Source organism: Pungitius pungitius, chromosome 20 (assembly GCF_949316345.1).
Source record: "Pungitius pungitius chromosome 20, fPunPun2.1, whole genome shotgun sequence".
Classification (NCBI taxonomy): domain Eukaryota; kingdom Metazoa; phylum Chordata; class Actinopteri; order Perciformes; family Gasterosteidae; genus Pungitius; species Pungitius pungitius.
In genome coordinates this window covers 3491373-3505114 of record NC_084919.1, presented here as the reverse complement: position 1 = coordinate 3505114, position 13742 = coordinate 3491373, and the positions used below count along the sequence as shown (strand labels likewise).

The window sequence follows — 13742 nt, the reverse complement described above, 5'->3', positions numbered from 1 at the left end:
GTTCTTACACGAAAAGCAACGTTTGCTTTTGTGCATCTGCCACTCAGAGCCGTGGTTATATTTGTACGTGTAATTTCCTGAACATAAAGGGGGAAAAAAACAACGAAGAAACACAGCCCCCCGAAAATATGAAATAATCACGCAGAGACACTGCTCTGTCCGTAATTTGTTTCCTCGTACACTCAGTAGCAGTCGCACACATTCCACACGCCGAGAGACACTGTAATTAATTTGAGTAAATGCGCCTGCTGGTTACTGGAGGACGGCAAATACAGAGGCATCTGACAAATGTCATTCCGTGAACACTGTCTGTGCAAAGTACACGGAGGGGTTAAATAAAGGGGGAGAAAGACAGATGTGTCATTTGTGTTTGTGTGAAAACCAGTGAGAGAAGAAGACAGGGATTAGTTTGATTACCCCTCTGAGAACAACCATTATTGCTCCCGAGGTCTCTCCCCCATCCATCTCAGTTCGATCCTTACATCTTGGCTTCGTTTCAAGACGAGACTTTTAAACGTATTTGTGGTAAAAGTAAAGCCTCTCGCCGTTAGAATCTGGTGTGACTCAGCGCGCTTATAATTTTGACCTTGAGCATGACCTTGGAACGTCGTCCTTTTGGGGCGAGGTGGTGGGGTCTTGTGATGATTGGGAGCGTGTTTAAAAGGCTTACACAAAAGTAAGAGGTTTATATAATAAAGGCCTGCCTCTGTCCACATCGTAATATGCATATACATTATTTGAATTTGAGTGAATGTCATTACACATTTAAGTGTATTAAATGAAGCGCATTTTTAAATTAGCCCACGATTCTACTGACAGGAATATGAATACTTGGCTTTACAAATGCCACAATACACATACAATATGTTAAAACAACAGTGTCAGTGAGGTGACCAGCATCAAAGGTTTGACCCCTCCATTAAAGGTGCAACTCTCTCTTCCTCTTTGTGTTTCCCCTCCTACTCCTCTTCTTCATCTTACCCTCTCCCTCCACATCTGTTTTCCCTCGTTGCTATCCGTTCATCTCCAAAACAGGAGAGCTCACCTTAGCTCCCCTTGCTCTCATTTTATAATTGACCAATTTAGTAACTAGCGTTTGCACCTGCGAGTCTTCGCTGTGGCCAATTGATCGCTCCGCTTGGGCAATTCACGATGTACAATGCCTTTCGCACCAACGCGGGAGAGATTCGTTATGAGGATTGTGTTGAATGCTGTAGATTGCGTCGGGGCATTTAACAAAAAAAAAAAAAAGCGGGATTTTGAATCGACATCTGAGTGAAAAGCGGAAAATGTGCCTGTGTCTCTGGAGAACTGTTTGAAACGATGTGTTTTATCACTGTGTTTCAGGTTCAGTGGTTACTGTGCAAACAGCACAGACAAATCATGTATTACGACAATAGTTAATTTATCACTGATCATGCCTATAAAATGAATGTTAGCTTTTTGTCTGAGTTAGATAAGAAAATTGAAAGTTAGCTTAGATTAGCATAGCTTAGCATAGCTAGGCAACAGCTAGCCTGGCTCTATCCAAAAGCAACAAAAATCCGGCTAGCAGCAATACTAAAGCTCAAGTTAAAGCATTGATTAAGCGTTAAAATGATTGCTGTTGTCCCCAGGTACTACTTTTTGTGCTAAGCTAGGCTAACCCACTGCTAGCTGTAGCTCCACATTCAGCGCTACACACGTGAGTGGTTTCGAATCTTCTCGTCCCACCTCTTGGCAAGAAAAGCCAATTAGCTACATCGATTGGTTCCCGGTTATTGATAAGCGGACCTGTGCTTGTATGATCAATCGTAGCTGTGAAGCAGCCGATCGTGCATCTCAGCTCTCTCTCGTCTGTAAGTCGTTTTTCCCCTCGGTTGCTGCCGGGGCCGTTTGTTTCACGTCCTGCTCGTCGACGAGTCCAAATGTTTCTGCCTCGGCCCCCCCCCCCCCCCCCCCCCCCAGCCAGACGCACACTGTACGTTCGCGTGGACACAACTAGATGTGTCGCTGCTGAAAGGCCCGCGCTGCACTCGTTCATATCGACCCGCACTTGCACGGTAACCCATTGTGTGTCCATTTGCATGGATGGCTTCAGATTTATCTGCGCTGTGGGCCGCGGCGCCGACTCGCGCGTGGACATGTATGGAGATTTACTCCCGTTTTTAACCCCGGGGGTTAGCCATCAGTATTGATCGGGAACAGACTTAGGCTGATTCTAATCCCCGCTTGGTCCGAGCCTATCGATCAGGGCGCCGAGCTTTCAAGAGGGTTTAACGACCTACCTGCCCCTCCTCCCGCCCCTCGCTCCCCTGTTTCTAATGTGCTTTTTTTTTCTCTAATTGGGTAGAAAAAAAGGGGAAGAGGTTTGTCATTACACCCCAAAAGAGAAGTGACCAGAGGTGTTAAGCCACGCCGCCCCACCCAACTCCTCCTCCCACGTACCCCCCCTCCACCACCGAGCCATTAACAGTAGGCATGGGGACATCAAGCTGCAGCTAAAATACGACGGCGCCCATGCTTTTCCTGTCTGGGGTTGGATGTTAAAAAAAAACAGGAGATGGGGATGAATCTATGGGGGTCTCTGAAGGCAGTTATATGGGACAACATGGGAAGTCTTCTAGGAGTCCCCGGTACCTTGGGAGTTGGGGAGTGGTTGCGAATTTATAGTTCCCCTTAATGGTCACCACTCTGATTGTTCCAGGGCTGCGGCACTAGAAATAGGGAACCTAAGCTTTTAAAGAGTCTACGTGTGTGCCAGGATTTGGTTGACTCTAATGCAGAGATACAGATTTGAGTACATTTCTGCTTCTGGAAAAATATTCCACTGTGTTTAGTGTGTGTGTGTGTGAGAGAGATTGTGAGGGATGGTTACTGTGCGTGGCGTTTCTCCTCCATTTGTCCTCCCACAGGCAGATCTGGCGAAGGGGAAATAAATTGGAGAAAGAGAATAAATCAATGCTAAACTGAGCACCAGTGAGACCTCATAACCCTGAAACTGTCACACACACACACACACAGAAACGCACACATACGCGTATACAGGGGGGGGGGAAAAGGTAGGTGTGTGTGTCCACGTAACCGTACAAAGCTTAACTCCCACCTACAAGCTGAAAGAGGAGCGATAACAAGGTTGGTTGGGTGTTGCTTCTGTGTGCGTTGCACTTACTTACAATAACACTATTTACAGCGCACACCTTTCAACGATCCCCTCCGCTCAACAGCTCCACAGATGATAAATGAGCTCAGACTCGACACACCGACTGTCACTTTTTACTCTTCAATTGACATGTCGGCTGCTTTTACTGCTAGTATATTTGGACTCACTTGGGGTTTCTTCGGGCTGTGAGTTCTGCTTTCAGAGTTTACCGACAACTCTATCGCATGTACGGCCAGGGCCGGGTCTAGGCAGGGGCAAGAGGGGGCCTGGCCCCCTCAAACTAGGTGCTGGAGCTGGGTGCTGGAGCACAATGCCCCCTCAAGATTTGTGGCTGCCCCCTCATACATGCCTGTCTAGACCCGGCCCTGTGTACGGCTTAGATTTTTTAAATTTTAAAAGTAACTTTCAGCTTCCCAACATCAACTGACACTTCATTCGCAGTCTTCAAATTGCATTGAACGCCTTATTCGCGCTTGTTCTATTTCAATATGAATTCAACATGCTTCATTGGCAGAAGTTTAAGAGCTCTTTTTACTTACATACTTGCTAATAGATCACATTTTACTCAAGCTATCTCTGGCACGCCAAATTCTGAATTTCTGAATTTTTTTTAAAATATCTTTCAAAAAGCTTTTCTCGTTCACACTTAAACTGCTTAATTAAAATTTCAAATGCTTTTTGAAACTTAAATTTCAAATGCAACTACAACTCCTTTAAGTACTGCAACTTAAATTGCAACATCTCACTCAACTTCAAACCCAACAGTGTGTGTGCACCACCTCCTTCTATTCCACTTCTGGCTTTTTCCAGTGTGTTTTTAGGAATGTTTCACACAACTCTCTCTCTCTCTCTCTCTCTCTCTCTCTCTCTCTCTCTCTCTCAAACACACACAGCAACAAACGCCGCAGTGCGCAGAATGTTTGTGAGAAATCAATGTATCGGCGAGGGCACGAGTTGGACGTGTCTCCTGACTGCCACGCGGGGAGACGGAGCACCGCAAGAGGACATCGGGACACACCGCTCTGCGGTGCACTGACTGCACCCGAGCCGAGGCTTCAAAAGTTCCGGCTGCGGATGGAAGCGGCGGTTTTGGTTGCAGAGGGAGCGCATGGATTGGGATTACGGAGGGGGTGGGGGGGGGATGGGGGGCGCATTGGGGAAAAGGCTCTTCACTGGGTTTTCTATTCAACCTCTAAGTCCTCTAAGGCCTCCTCATCTCTTCTGAGAGCAGCAAGCTGAGATCTGATCTAATGCTGAGTGCCACATGCGAGTGTGTTTGGGGGGGGGGGGGGGGGACACATCTCTTTGATGAGATGTGAGTGTGTAAAAGTAATGAACGAGTGCAGAGTGTGTGTGTGTGTGTGTGTGTGTGTGTAGGTGTAATGAAGGAGTTCAGAGTTTATATATTTCTGTGTGTGTGCACACTCCCTCATCCCCAAAGGGCTGTTTGGGGTATTCGGTGCAGGTTTTGCTCAGATGGGGGGGGGGGGGGGGGGGTGAGTTCTTGGGGTCTTGCATTCAGATGTAATTATCCCAGACAATAGTCTGGTTAAAGCTGGAATCCTTCGAGCCCCCTCTCCCTTTGATTGTTTGGGCCAGCTGTGGAGGAATGGCCATTATCTCCCTGTGTCCAGCAGCATAAAGAAGCCCCCCCTGCCCCAGTTACTCCTACGTTGGTGTTCCCACAGGGGGGGTTGGGCGGGGGGGGGGGGGGGGGGGCATGGGCCAGTAACACACTGGTCAGGAGAAAGTGAAAGCCACCACAATACCGGTTTGCTCGCCAAGATGCATTCACACAAACGGCTTCAGCTACTGTTTACACAAGAGAGGAAGAGAAAGTGACTTTTCACGTCGGGACGTGACTTGAATAACGTCTCTGTGCTGCACCAGATGTATAAATCACTTAAAATGAAGAACGCCACAGATGCTCTCATTGTGTGTTTGTTTTTTTGTTCCATCTGTGTGGGTCTCGGCCATAAACATCTCATGCAGAGTTCTGCATGCGCATGGGGACACTTAGGCCCATTAGACTTGGGAAGAAATTGAATCTTTACAGCACTGGGGCCCATATAATTACTGTTAATTTAACGCTCAGATTCTTCATCATTAACTCGCACTCTTGAATACAGAACGGGGGGGACACGGAAACCTCTGCTGGTGTTGACTGCGTACTTGGACTGAATTAACAGCGACCTCTTCGTCTCGTAAGAACAGGATTCGCATCGTTTATGCGTTATTAAGCCTCGTAATTGGGCGGCCGGTAGTTTGCATATTAGTCTATTAGGCTAATATGTTTTGCCTCTCCCAACACACGGCTTGCCAGAGCCCCTGGCGACACATTTGGTAATTCTCAGAATTACACCCCGATCATAATCCGGTGTTCTTTCGATCCCTCAAACGTGCGTCGGTTTACGTCTGTGCATTGATTGCATTCAAAGTATTAATCAATTAACCGATCTCTTCCCCTGCTTTGGTCGTTATCGGCTCTGGCAGGGACCGTAAACTTTGCCCCCGACCAAAACAGAAAAACACACATATTTAATTTGGTGCCTGCAGGGCACCGCTGCTTAAAGGTAAAACTATATATAATGTCTCTTTAGGTTCCTATAACTTTTGAGTCACCGTTATAAAATCACATCTCCTGAATAGCTGACAAAGTAGGTCCAGGGACCTCCCAGGGTTTTTAGGAAGGGGGGGACTAACCCAAATGAGGATTAGTTTAATTTCACTGTTGTCAACAGTGCATGTACAATCAGAATCACACATTTATGGAGCATGTAAAGGTTCTATCTGAAATCCGACTGATTACACCCAACTGTTTGAAAGAGTTGCTTCATATACGATGAAGATGAAACATAAGGCCATCATGTGTGTTGCATTTATCCACTTTATCTGCAACACAATTAGAAAGTAGCACAAAACTTTCTCTATTCTTGTTTATTAGAGGGAATATATTTTGTTCTCCTTAAAAAAAGGAAAAGGAACTCAAGGCCTGTGTCTGTGTCTTAGCAGGTTTGGGACACCCAGCCTCGCGTGCCACTGTGTGTGCATCTGTCTCAAAGTTTACCCAACAAGCAGGTGGACGGGGGTACGCTGGACTCAATTCAGGGCGGGTGGGGGTGGGGGGGGGGGGGGCTAAGGGATCCATTCTTTCAGCCTCCTCTCTTTAGCCCCGAGCTGCCCTCTCCGCTCGCCCCCATTATTTGTCCCGGCGGCCGAGCGCGCGGCCCCAATGAGCCCCTTTGGAACGGAACGAAAAGAAGGAGCGAATTGCAGCTGTGACGTGGGCGTCGTTGTTCCATTCACCGCGTTCGCCATGGCAACGGGGCCGAGGCCCTGGAAGCACGCGGCCCCCTCTCTCTGGACAGCGTCCTAAGGGCAGAGAGGCAGCTGTAAGTTTCTCCCAAGGATCACTGCTCACTAGTTCATTGTTCCAACAACAAACAGAAAAATACCCCAAACTCTGCAATGCATGAAAATGGAATGAGGTCGTGTTTGGGTAGTTTTGAATATTTTGGGGGATGAGAGGTTCATTCTCGAGTGCATGTTTTCAACAAATCATGTGCAAACAATGTATAGCTTTTGCAACTTATACGCAAAGGTTTAACGCACCGCTGAACGTAACCCACTGACCCAGATCAATGTCGGCCAGAAACTTTTTTTTTTTTTAATCTTTTTCCACATGAGCTAGTCGAGTCTTTTCTGTTTACTCCAGACAGCCCGATGCCTCCCTCCGCTTTGCACTCGTGCATGCAGCGAAGGCTGCCGCGACTGTTGGGCAGAGCGATTGGGGTTTTCTGTACAATCTCCCGTGACCAATGAGCGGGGTGCTGTCAGGGGTAACCACATCTGTCAACCGTTCTTGGCCAATAAAGAGCGGAGCGAGGCGGACCACAGGTGCGCGCCTCTGCGTCCCCTTGGCACAGCGCCCGGGAGATGCTGGAGAGAGACGCCTATCTGCCCCGTGGCGCAAAAGAGTTACTGTCAAAGGCAGCCTCCTTTTAACTCCGGCTATCACTCTGGCTCCGATAGTTATGGCGACCGCAACATCCAACCACTACAGCGTCCTCACCACCCCCAGCAGCGCGCCGCCGCCGCACTCGGACTCCGGAAGCATGCAGCAGGCGGCGGCGTACAGGGACGCGCACACCTTGCTCCAGAACGACTACGGCGCGTTACCGGTCGGTGGCCACCCGCTCAGCCACGCGCATCAGTGGATCACGGCGCTGTCTCACGGTGACAGCGGGGCGCCCTGGCCGTCGAGTCCCCTCGGAGAGCAGGACGTGAAGCCCGTGCTGCACGACAGTGACCGAGAGGAGCTGCAGAACTCCAGCAGTCTGCAGCAGCAGCAGCAGCAGCAGCAACAGCGACACCCTCACCTCGCGCACCAGCAGCCACATCACGACGCCAGAGCATGGCGAACCAGCACCGCCACCACGCACATCCCCGGCATGGCGACGTCTGAGGGCCAGAGCCTGGTGTACTCCCAGTCCGGCTTCGGACTGATGCCAGGGGGAGAGCAAGGGGGGATGCACCACCACCCGCTGCGGGACGACGACCACCACAGCCACAGCCCGCACCTCAGTGAACACGGAGGCGGCCCCGGGGCCCACCAGCAGTCGCTCTCGCACCATCACCAGCACGGGGGCCACCAGGACCACTCGGACGAGGACACGCCGACCTCCGACGAGTTGGAGCAGTTTGCCAAACAGTTCAAGCAGCGACGCATCAAGCTGGGCTTCACCCAGGCGGACGTGGGACTGGCTCTCGGGACGCTCTATGGAAACGTTTTTTCTCAGACCACCATTTGCAGGTTCGAGGCGCTTCAGCTCAGCTTCAAAAACATGTGTAAACTCAAGCCCTTGTTGAACAAGTGGCTGGAGGAGGCGGACTCCACCTCGGGGAGTCCGACCAGCCTGGATAAAATCGCGGCGCAGGGCAGGAAAAGGAAAAAGAGGACCTCCATCGAGGTGGGTGTAAAAGGGGCTCTGGAGAGCCATTTTCTCAAATGCCCAAAGCCGGGAGCCGCGGAGATCAACTCCCTGGCGGAGAGCCTGCAGCTGGAGAAGGAGGTGGTGCGGGTTTGGTTTTGTAACAGGCGGCAGAAGGAGAAGAGGATGACGCCCGCTGGGGGACAGCTACCGGGAGGAGAGGACATGTACGGGGACACCCCTCCTCATCACGGAGGACAGACTCCCGTGCAGTGACCTCGGGTGCGCCACCCTGTAGAAAACAGACCCCTCGAGGAGGAATAAAAGCCTCCTTGTGTGTTTGATTCTGCGTGCCGGAGCGCACGGATCTGGACCTCGGCCAGTTTGAACGTTGGACCCACGGACGGACGGACACACACACACACATACACACGCGCGCGCGCGCGCGCACACACACTCACGGTGGGGAAACGCGGCGGCACCCAAGCACTGAAAATACGCATAGCAGAGAGCTGTGTGGAGAGGCTTCATGCCGCGGGTGTGCGTGTTGCATTTTGGGGATACGGCCGGCGCGTGCTAACCAAACCAAACAAAAAAAAATCACAAACACACACAAAAAAACGCGACAATTGATCAGAAAAAAATGCTTTTTCAGCGTCTTCTGCCGAGGCGCCAATGTGTCGTTATGTAACGTGACGTTTAAAGAAAGGCAGAGTGAGATGTGGACACGAGGTGTCTGCGGGGAGGGAGGGAGGGAGGGAGGGAGGGAGGGAGGAGGGGGGGGGGTATAGAAACCAGCTTCAGGCTCGATAATAAGTCGCAGTCGGTGTGGGTAAATAAACGCCATCTTTCCATCAAAACAAAAGCAACAGGGGCGAGAGGGGTGGGAGGGAGGGAGGGAGGGAGATAGAGAGAGAGAGAGAGGGCCGAGGTGGAAGACACCTGCTGTACCACGTCCACAGTTCCTGCTACCAGCCGACTTCTTTCTATATTATCATTATTATTATGAGCTGAATTGATTGCAGCGTCAGCTAAAAATACATAATAATAATAATAATGATAATAAACATTCTTATTATAATAATGATGATGAGAACAGACTATTGGGAGGATCGATGCTTTTCTTTCCGTGCAGACATCTCTGCGCGCCTGTTTACAGTGTGTTTTACCTGTTATTTCTGTCCTTTTCCAAAATGCTGTGAAGAGAAAGACCGAGACTGTCCGGCTGGAACACTCAAAGCAACCCAGCCCCCTTTTTGCCTTCCTTTTACTAAGAAGAAGAAGAAGAAGAAGAAAACTGATTATATAGCGGTACCAGCTCTGGCCGCAGTGGCTGTACTACTACCACTACTACTACTACTACTACTACAACTACTGCTACTAGCACTACTACTGTAAGACTCATTCATCCACCGACTAGTTGTGGGATGTATCTCCAATCGTTTTTTTGTATGGCTTCGTTTGTTTGTTCGTTCGTGTGTGTTTGTTTGTTTGTTTGTTTGTTTGCTCGGTTTTTTTTGTTCTCTCTCTCTGTCATTCTGTGCCAAAGCACAAACACAGACACGTGTTCTTGTGCCACTTAAATCCTGTGATTAATAACCTGATCAGATTAGGTTATGGGTTATTAGGGGGAAATCCACGAGTGAGTTGGGGATGATTTCTTTAAAATCTAAAAGAAAAAAAGAAGAAAAAAAAAATACAACATTGAGAAACAAAAAAATCCAACTGAAGGATTTAGATGACCAGGGAGAAAATGTAATATTTTGATAACATAAAGCGTGGACAATTTCCACGACGCGTTTTGCATCTGAGAAGCTGAATGTATTCGACCCAGTTTACAATGTCAACGACGCTTTTTTTTGAATAATTCATTGCCAATCATTAAAGATGAAGCATAGCAATACGTACACGCAGTGTTTTGTAATTCGCCCAGCAGTGCATTTTCCTTATTAAGGGTACACCTAATAATTCACCTTTATTTATATGTTTTCCAAAATGTATAAATCCAAAAATTATATTGTATTTATGACTACATCAAAAAGTAGGCTAATCCTTCAGCTGAATTTGAGTTTCTGAGGTGAACAAAAAAAAAAAATCAAGTCAAAACCAAAACAAAATAGCATCGACCTGAAATCTGTGATCAAACGAAGAGGGAAAAAAAGGAAATCAACGATTGCACAATTTCTATATGCTTTTTTGTCATTAAATCGTATTTGTTTTCTACAGCTCTGCAGTCTCTGCACGTTTATTACGCCTCAGGGAAATTCACAGCTCTGCCAACAAGCCTTTTATTTTAATTTAATATTTTTTTTTTTCCTTCGTCGTGGCCCTGTGTTCATAATTATGGATTTTTTATCAATCCGTCTCGCTTTGCCATAAATTCGTCCTTCAGCTGTTTTGGGTGAGGTGTGCACCGCCGATCCGCTCACGTGTTGTTGTTAGCCGTAAAGATGACGCCCGGTGACCTGAAACCTGAAACCTGAAACGCACCGCGACGTTGGGTCCATTTTATTCATCGGGACGAATGTGAAAACTAATTGACAATTATGACGAGATGTAATTTACGAGATGAAAACAAACGACGCGTTTCTATTTGCTGTGGAAATACCTGCACGACAAGGTGGCCTCACTGCAGGTGCAAGTTATTTCATTATGAACTATAGTTATATATATATGCCTTCAATACACATACAGGAAGAAAAAAAAACTATGAACAAATGTGGGTGATTTTGATGTGAAATCATTTCAATAATCGAAAAATGCTAAAGATCAAGAAGCATTCTGAAATATTGAGTGGAAATTAGAATAGACAAGCTGACATAGTTGCAGGAATATTTTAGTTTGAGTTCAAATTTGGACATTTTTCTGTATTTTGCTACTGTGGGTGTTCTGGTCCAGGGTTCGGGCTCCTCAGCTTCTCTTCTTCGTGGTCCTCATGTTTGCTTTCACCAATCGCTTCCTACGTTCTGCATGTGTGGGCTGATTGGAGGGCGAATCAGAAGCAGCCCGCTGCCGCCACCCAGCGGCTGTCCGCGGTACAGGACGCGCATCTGCTGGATGGAGACTTCATCAGCAATGCACCTTGTTCTTTTTTCTTCATTCTAAATTACAGCCGGCTGTGGCTGTACACTGAAGAGTCTGAGTCATACCTTCTGCATATTATTCTGAGACCACATGATATGGATCGTATCTTTCCATCACAGAGCTTCATTAATCTGGTGCTAATCAACGGGAGAATAGAAAGTATCTTTAGATCTGTTTAGAGTTCAGTCAGTTGTGTTGAATTGACAAGCAGTTTGTAGACTTTTGGAAGAACTTCTAACTAAGTTTAAAATATACAAATGATAAATGATCATCTCTATAAGACTTGTGGCTGTTGTACTATAGAAGTAAAGTATTTGTTATTTATACAACATGACAAAAAACACATTTGGTTCAGGGGCTTTACAAGTTGTAGATAATAATAATAATTATAATAATAATAGCGATAATATTAAAGTCATTAAGGAATAATGGAAACAACATCTACACCAAAGTTGATGAAAAAATGCCTCCTCTATGTTTTTAAAATATTGTTATTTCTAGAAGGAAATCAAGCAATGACAGACTTCAATTCCCCTGTTTACAACCATAACTTTAGCTTATCACTTACAGTGCAGGCTTCTATATATTATTATTATTATTATAGCCAGATGACTTATTATAATTAGGAAACAAAATGGGTGATTTAAGTGAATATATATTTAGAAACATTAATATTCGTCGGCCGTGTGAGTGTATCCGTGTGTGTGAGTGTGTGTTGCAGGTCTAAACCAGCTCTCTGGAGGACCCTGTTGCCTGGATTCAGTCCCATCAGCCAGCGACCATCTGCCCTCCTCGCGGCCCTCGCGCTCCTACAGGCATCCTTTGCATTATTCATATTTTTACACACACACACACACACACACACACACACACACACACACACACACACACACACACACACACACACACACACACACGCTAACAAAGACACATTCAGGCTCCCTGAACACAATGTGCCACCTCACACACACACACGCAGACACACACACACACACACAGCTGCTACCTCTGACACTGTAAGCCATCTCTGATTCACCAGAGAGGATTTATACGCTGGTGTCATTGTCCGTCCTGAATTGTCTCCTCTGTCTCGTGAAGGAGGACAATCTCTCCCCGGGACTCTGCACAATGGCCCGCATGTGAGCCAGAATCACGAAAAAAAAAACACCATCCGGCCGCTTGTCTCCCTCTCTTTTCGTGCCCTTTCCTCACCCGGATCACATCCGAGTCTCTGCAGCCCCCCCCCCCCCCCCCCCCCCCACGACTTTTATCCACAGCTCCAGCAGGCGCACAAAGAAAAGGGCAGGAGGCTAATTCTTCAACATGGTTGGGTAGGATTTATAGAACATGATAGTAGGTGAAGCGGGACGGGGATTATGAGCCAGATGTGTACCCACCTCCAAGGTGTCTACATGGAGCACAGCTTTTCTCACGGTTCCAACTCAAATTTCCAATTTTTTTTTTTGCAAACTCAGACCTGATTAAGATGACTGTAAGCGCGTATCGATGTTCCTTCAGTCTAATGTTCCTGGGATCAGAACCTGCAGGGTCGCCACACCACGCACCAAATGAAAAATGCTCGAAAACCCCACTTTTCTGTTGTTGTCTTTGAAACAATATACAAAGCAAAGCCATGGCTGAATGTTTCAGAAATGATACAAATTCATGGTCTTTGCAGATTTTAAATTAACAGCGGGAACAGTTAAAAGTCTGGTTACCTTTTCACAAAGTAATTACGTCTAAAGGTCAATGCGAATGTCATTGACCTGTTATGATACGCCATAAACGTGGGATGAGAATTGTCATTAAACAAGTCCTCATATAGTAGGCAATAGAAAATAGTAAAGACACAAAGTATGAGATTAACGAAATGAATGCAATGTAATAGTGTAATAAAGCCTTTGAAAGGTAAGACGAATAATAATAGAATAAAGTAGGTGAAAAAAAGTTATAGTTTAGTATGTGCAAAGTCCTTACACATCAGCATGATGATTAAACACATCAATATATCTTTGTAATTTTATTTTTTAAATGTCCAAAAAGCCATTCAAAAGTATTTCTGTAGTGTGTCAAACAGCCATGAATAAGTTCTGGTACAGCATGTTGATAGAATCACACAGTGAGAATGTTGAAAAATCCCACAAAAAGTAATGAAAAATGTCATAATGAGCCATTGGTGTAATGCGGCAAAAAGAAATCCCAGAATGTCAAAAAGTTTGTAGATCTATAATAAATATAGTATTGTCTGCCTTCCCAATCTGTTTATATGATCCATTTATTTCTAGAAATTCTGAATATAGACAAAGTCTGTAAAAACATGACTAAAATAAACTTCACTGTATACGAATGTAGGTTTTAAATATGGATTTTCATGCAGATTTTGTGAATAAACACAAAAACGGAAGCAAAACAAGAGAAAAATACCACAGCTATATTTAATGAGATAATATGACTAATCCATTGTGATACAGCTTTTTATCTCTATGCATGATACATTCAGAAGTATCTTTTTTTTTTAATGAATACAGAGCAAATTTCTTTTGGATCATATTGGCATATTAATTCAACTGCCCGCCCCCCCCCCC

General features: G+C 46.4%; 1 protein-coding gene across 1 annotated transcript; it reads left to right on the top strand.

The window, feature by feature from the left end:
- Positions 1–6804: 6804 nt before the first annotated feature.
- pou3f2a (POU class 3 homeobox 2a) lies at positions 6805–8815 on the top strand. The gene has a single exon (XM_037450150.2). The coding sequence runs from the start codon at positions 6961–6963 to the stop codon at positions 8347–8349; it is 1389 nt and encodes a 462-aa protein (XP_037306047.1). The 5' UTR covers positions 6805–6960; the 3' UTR covers positions 8350–8815.
- Positions 8816–13742: the final 4927 nt, after the last annotated feature.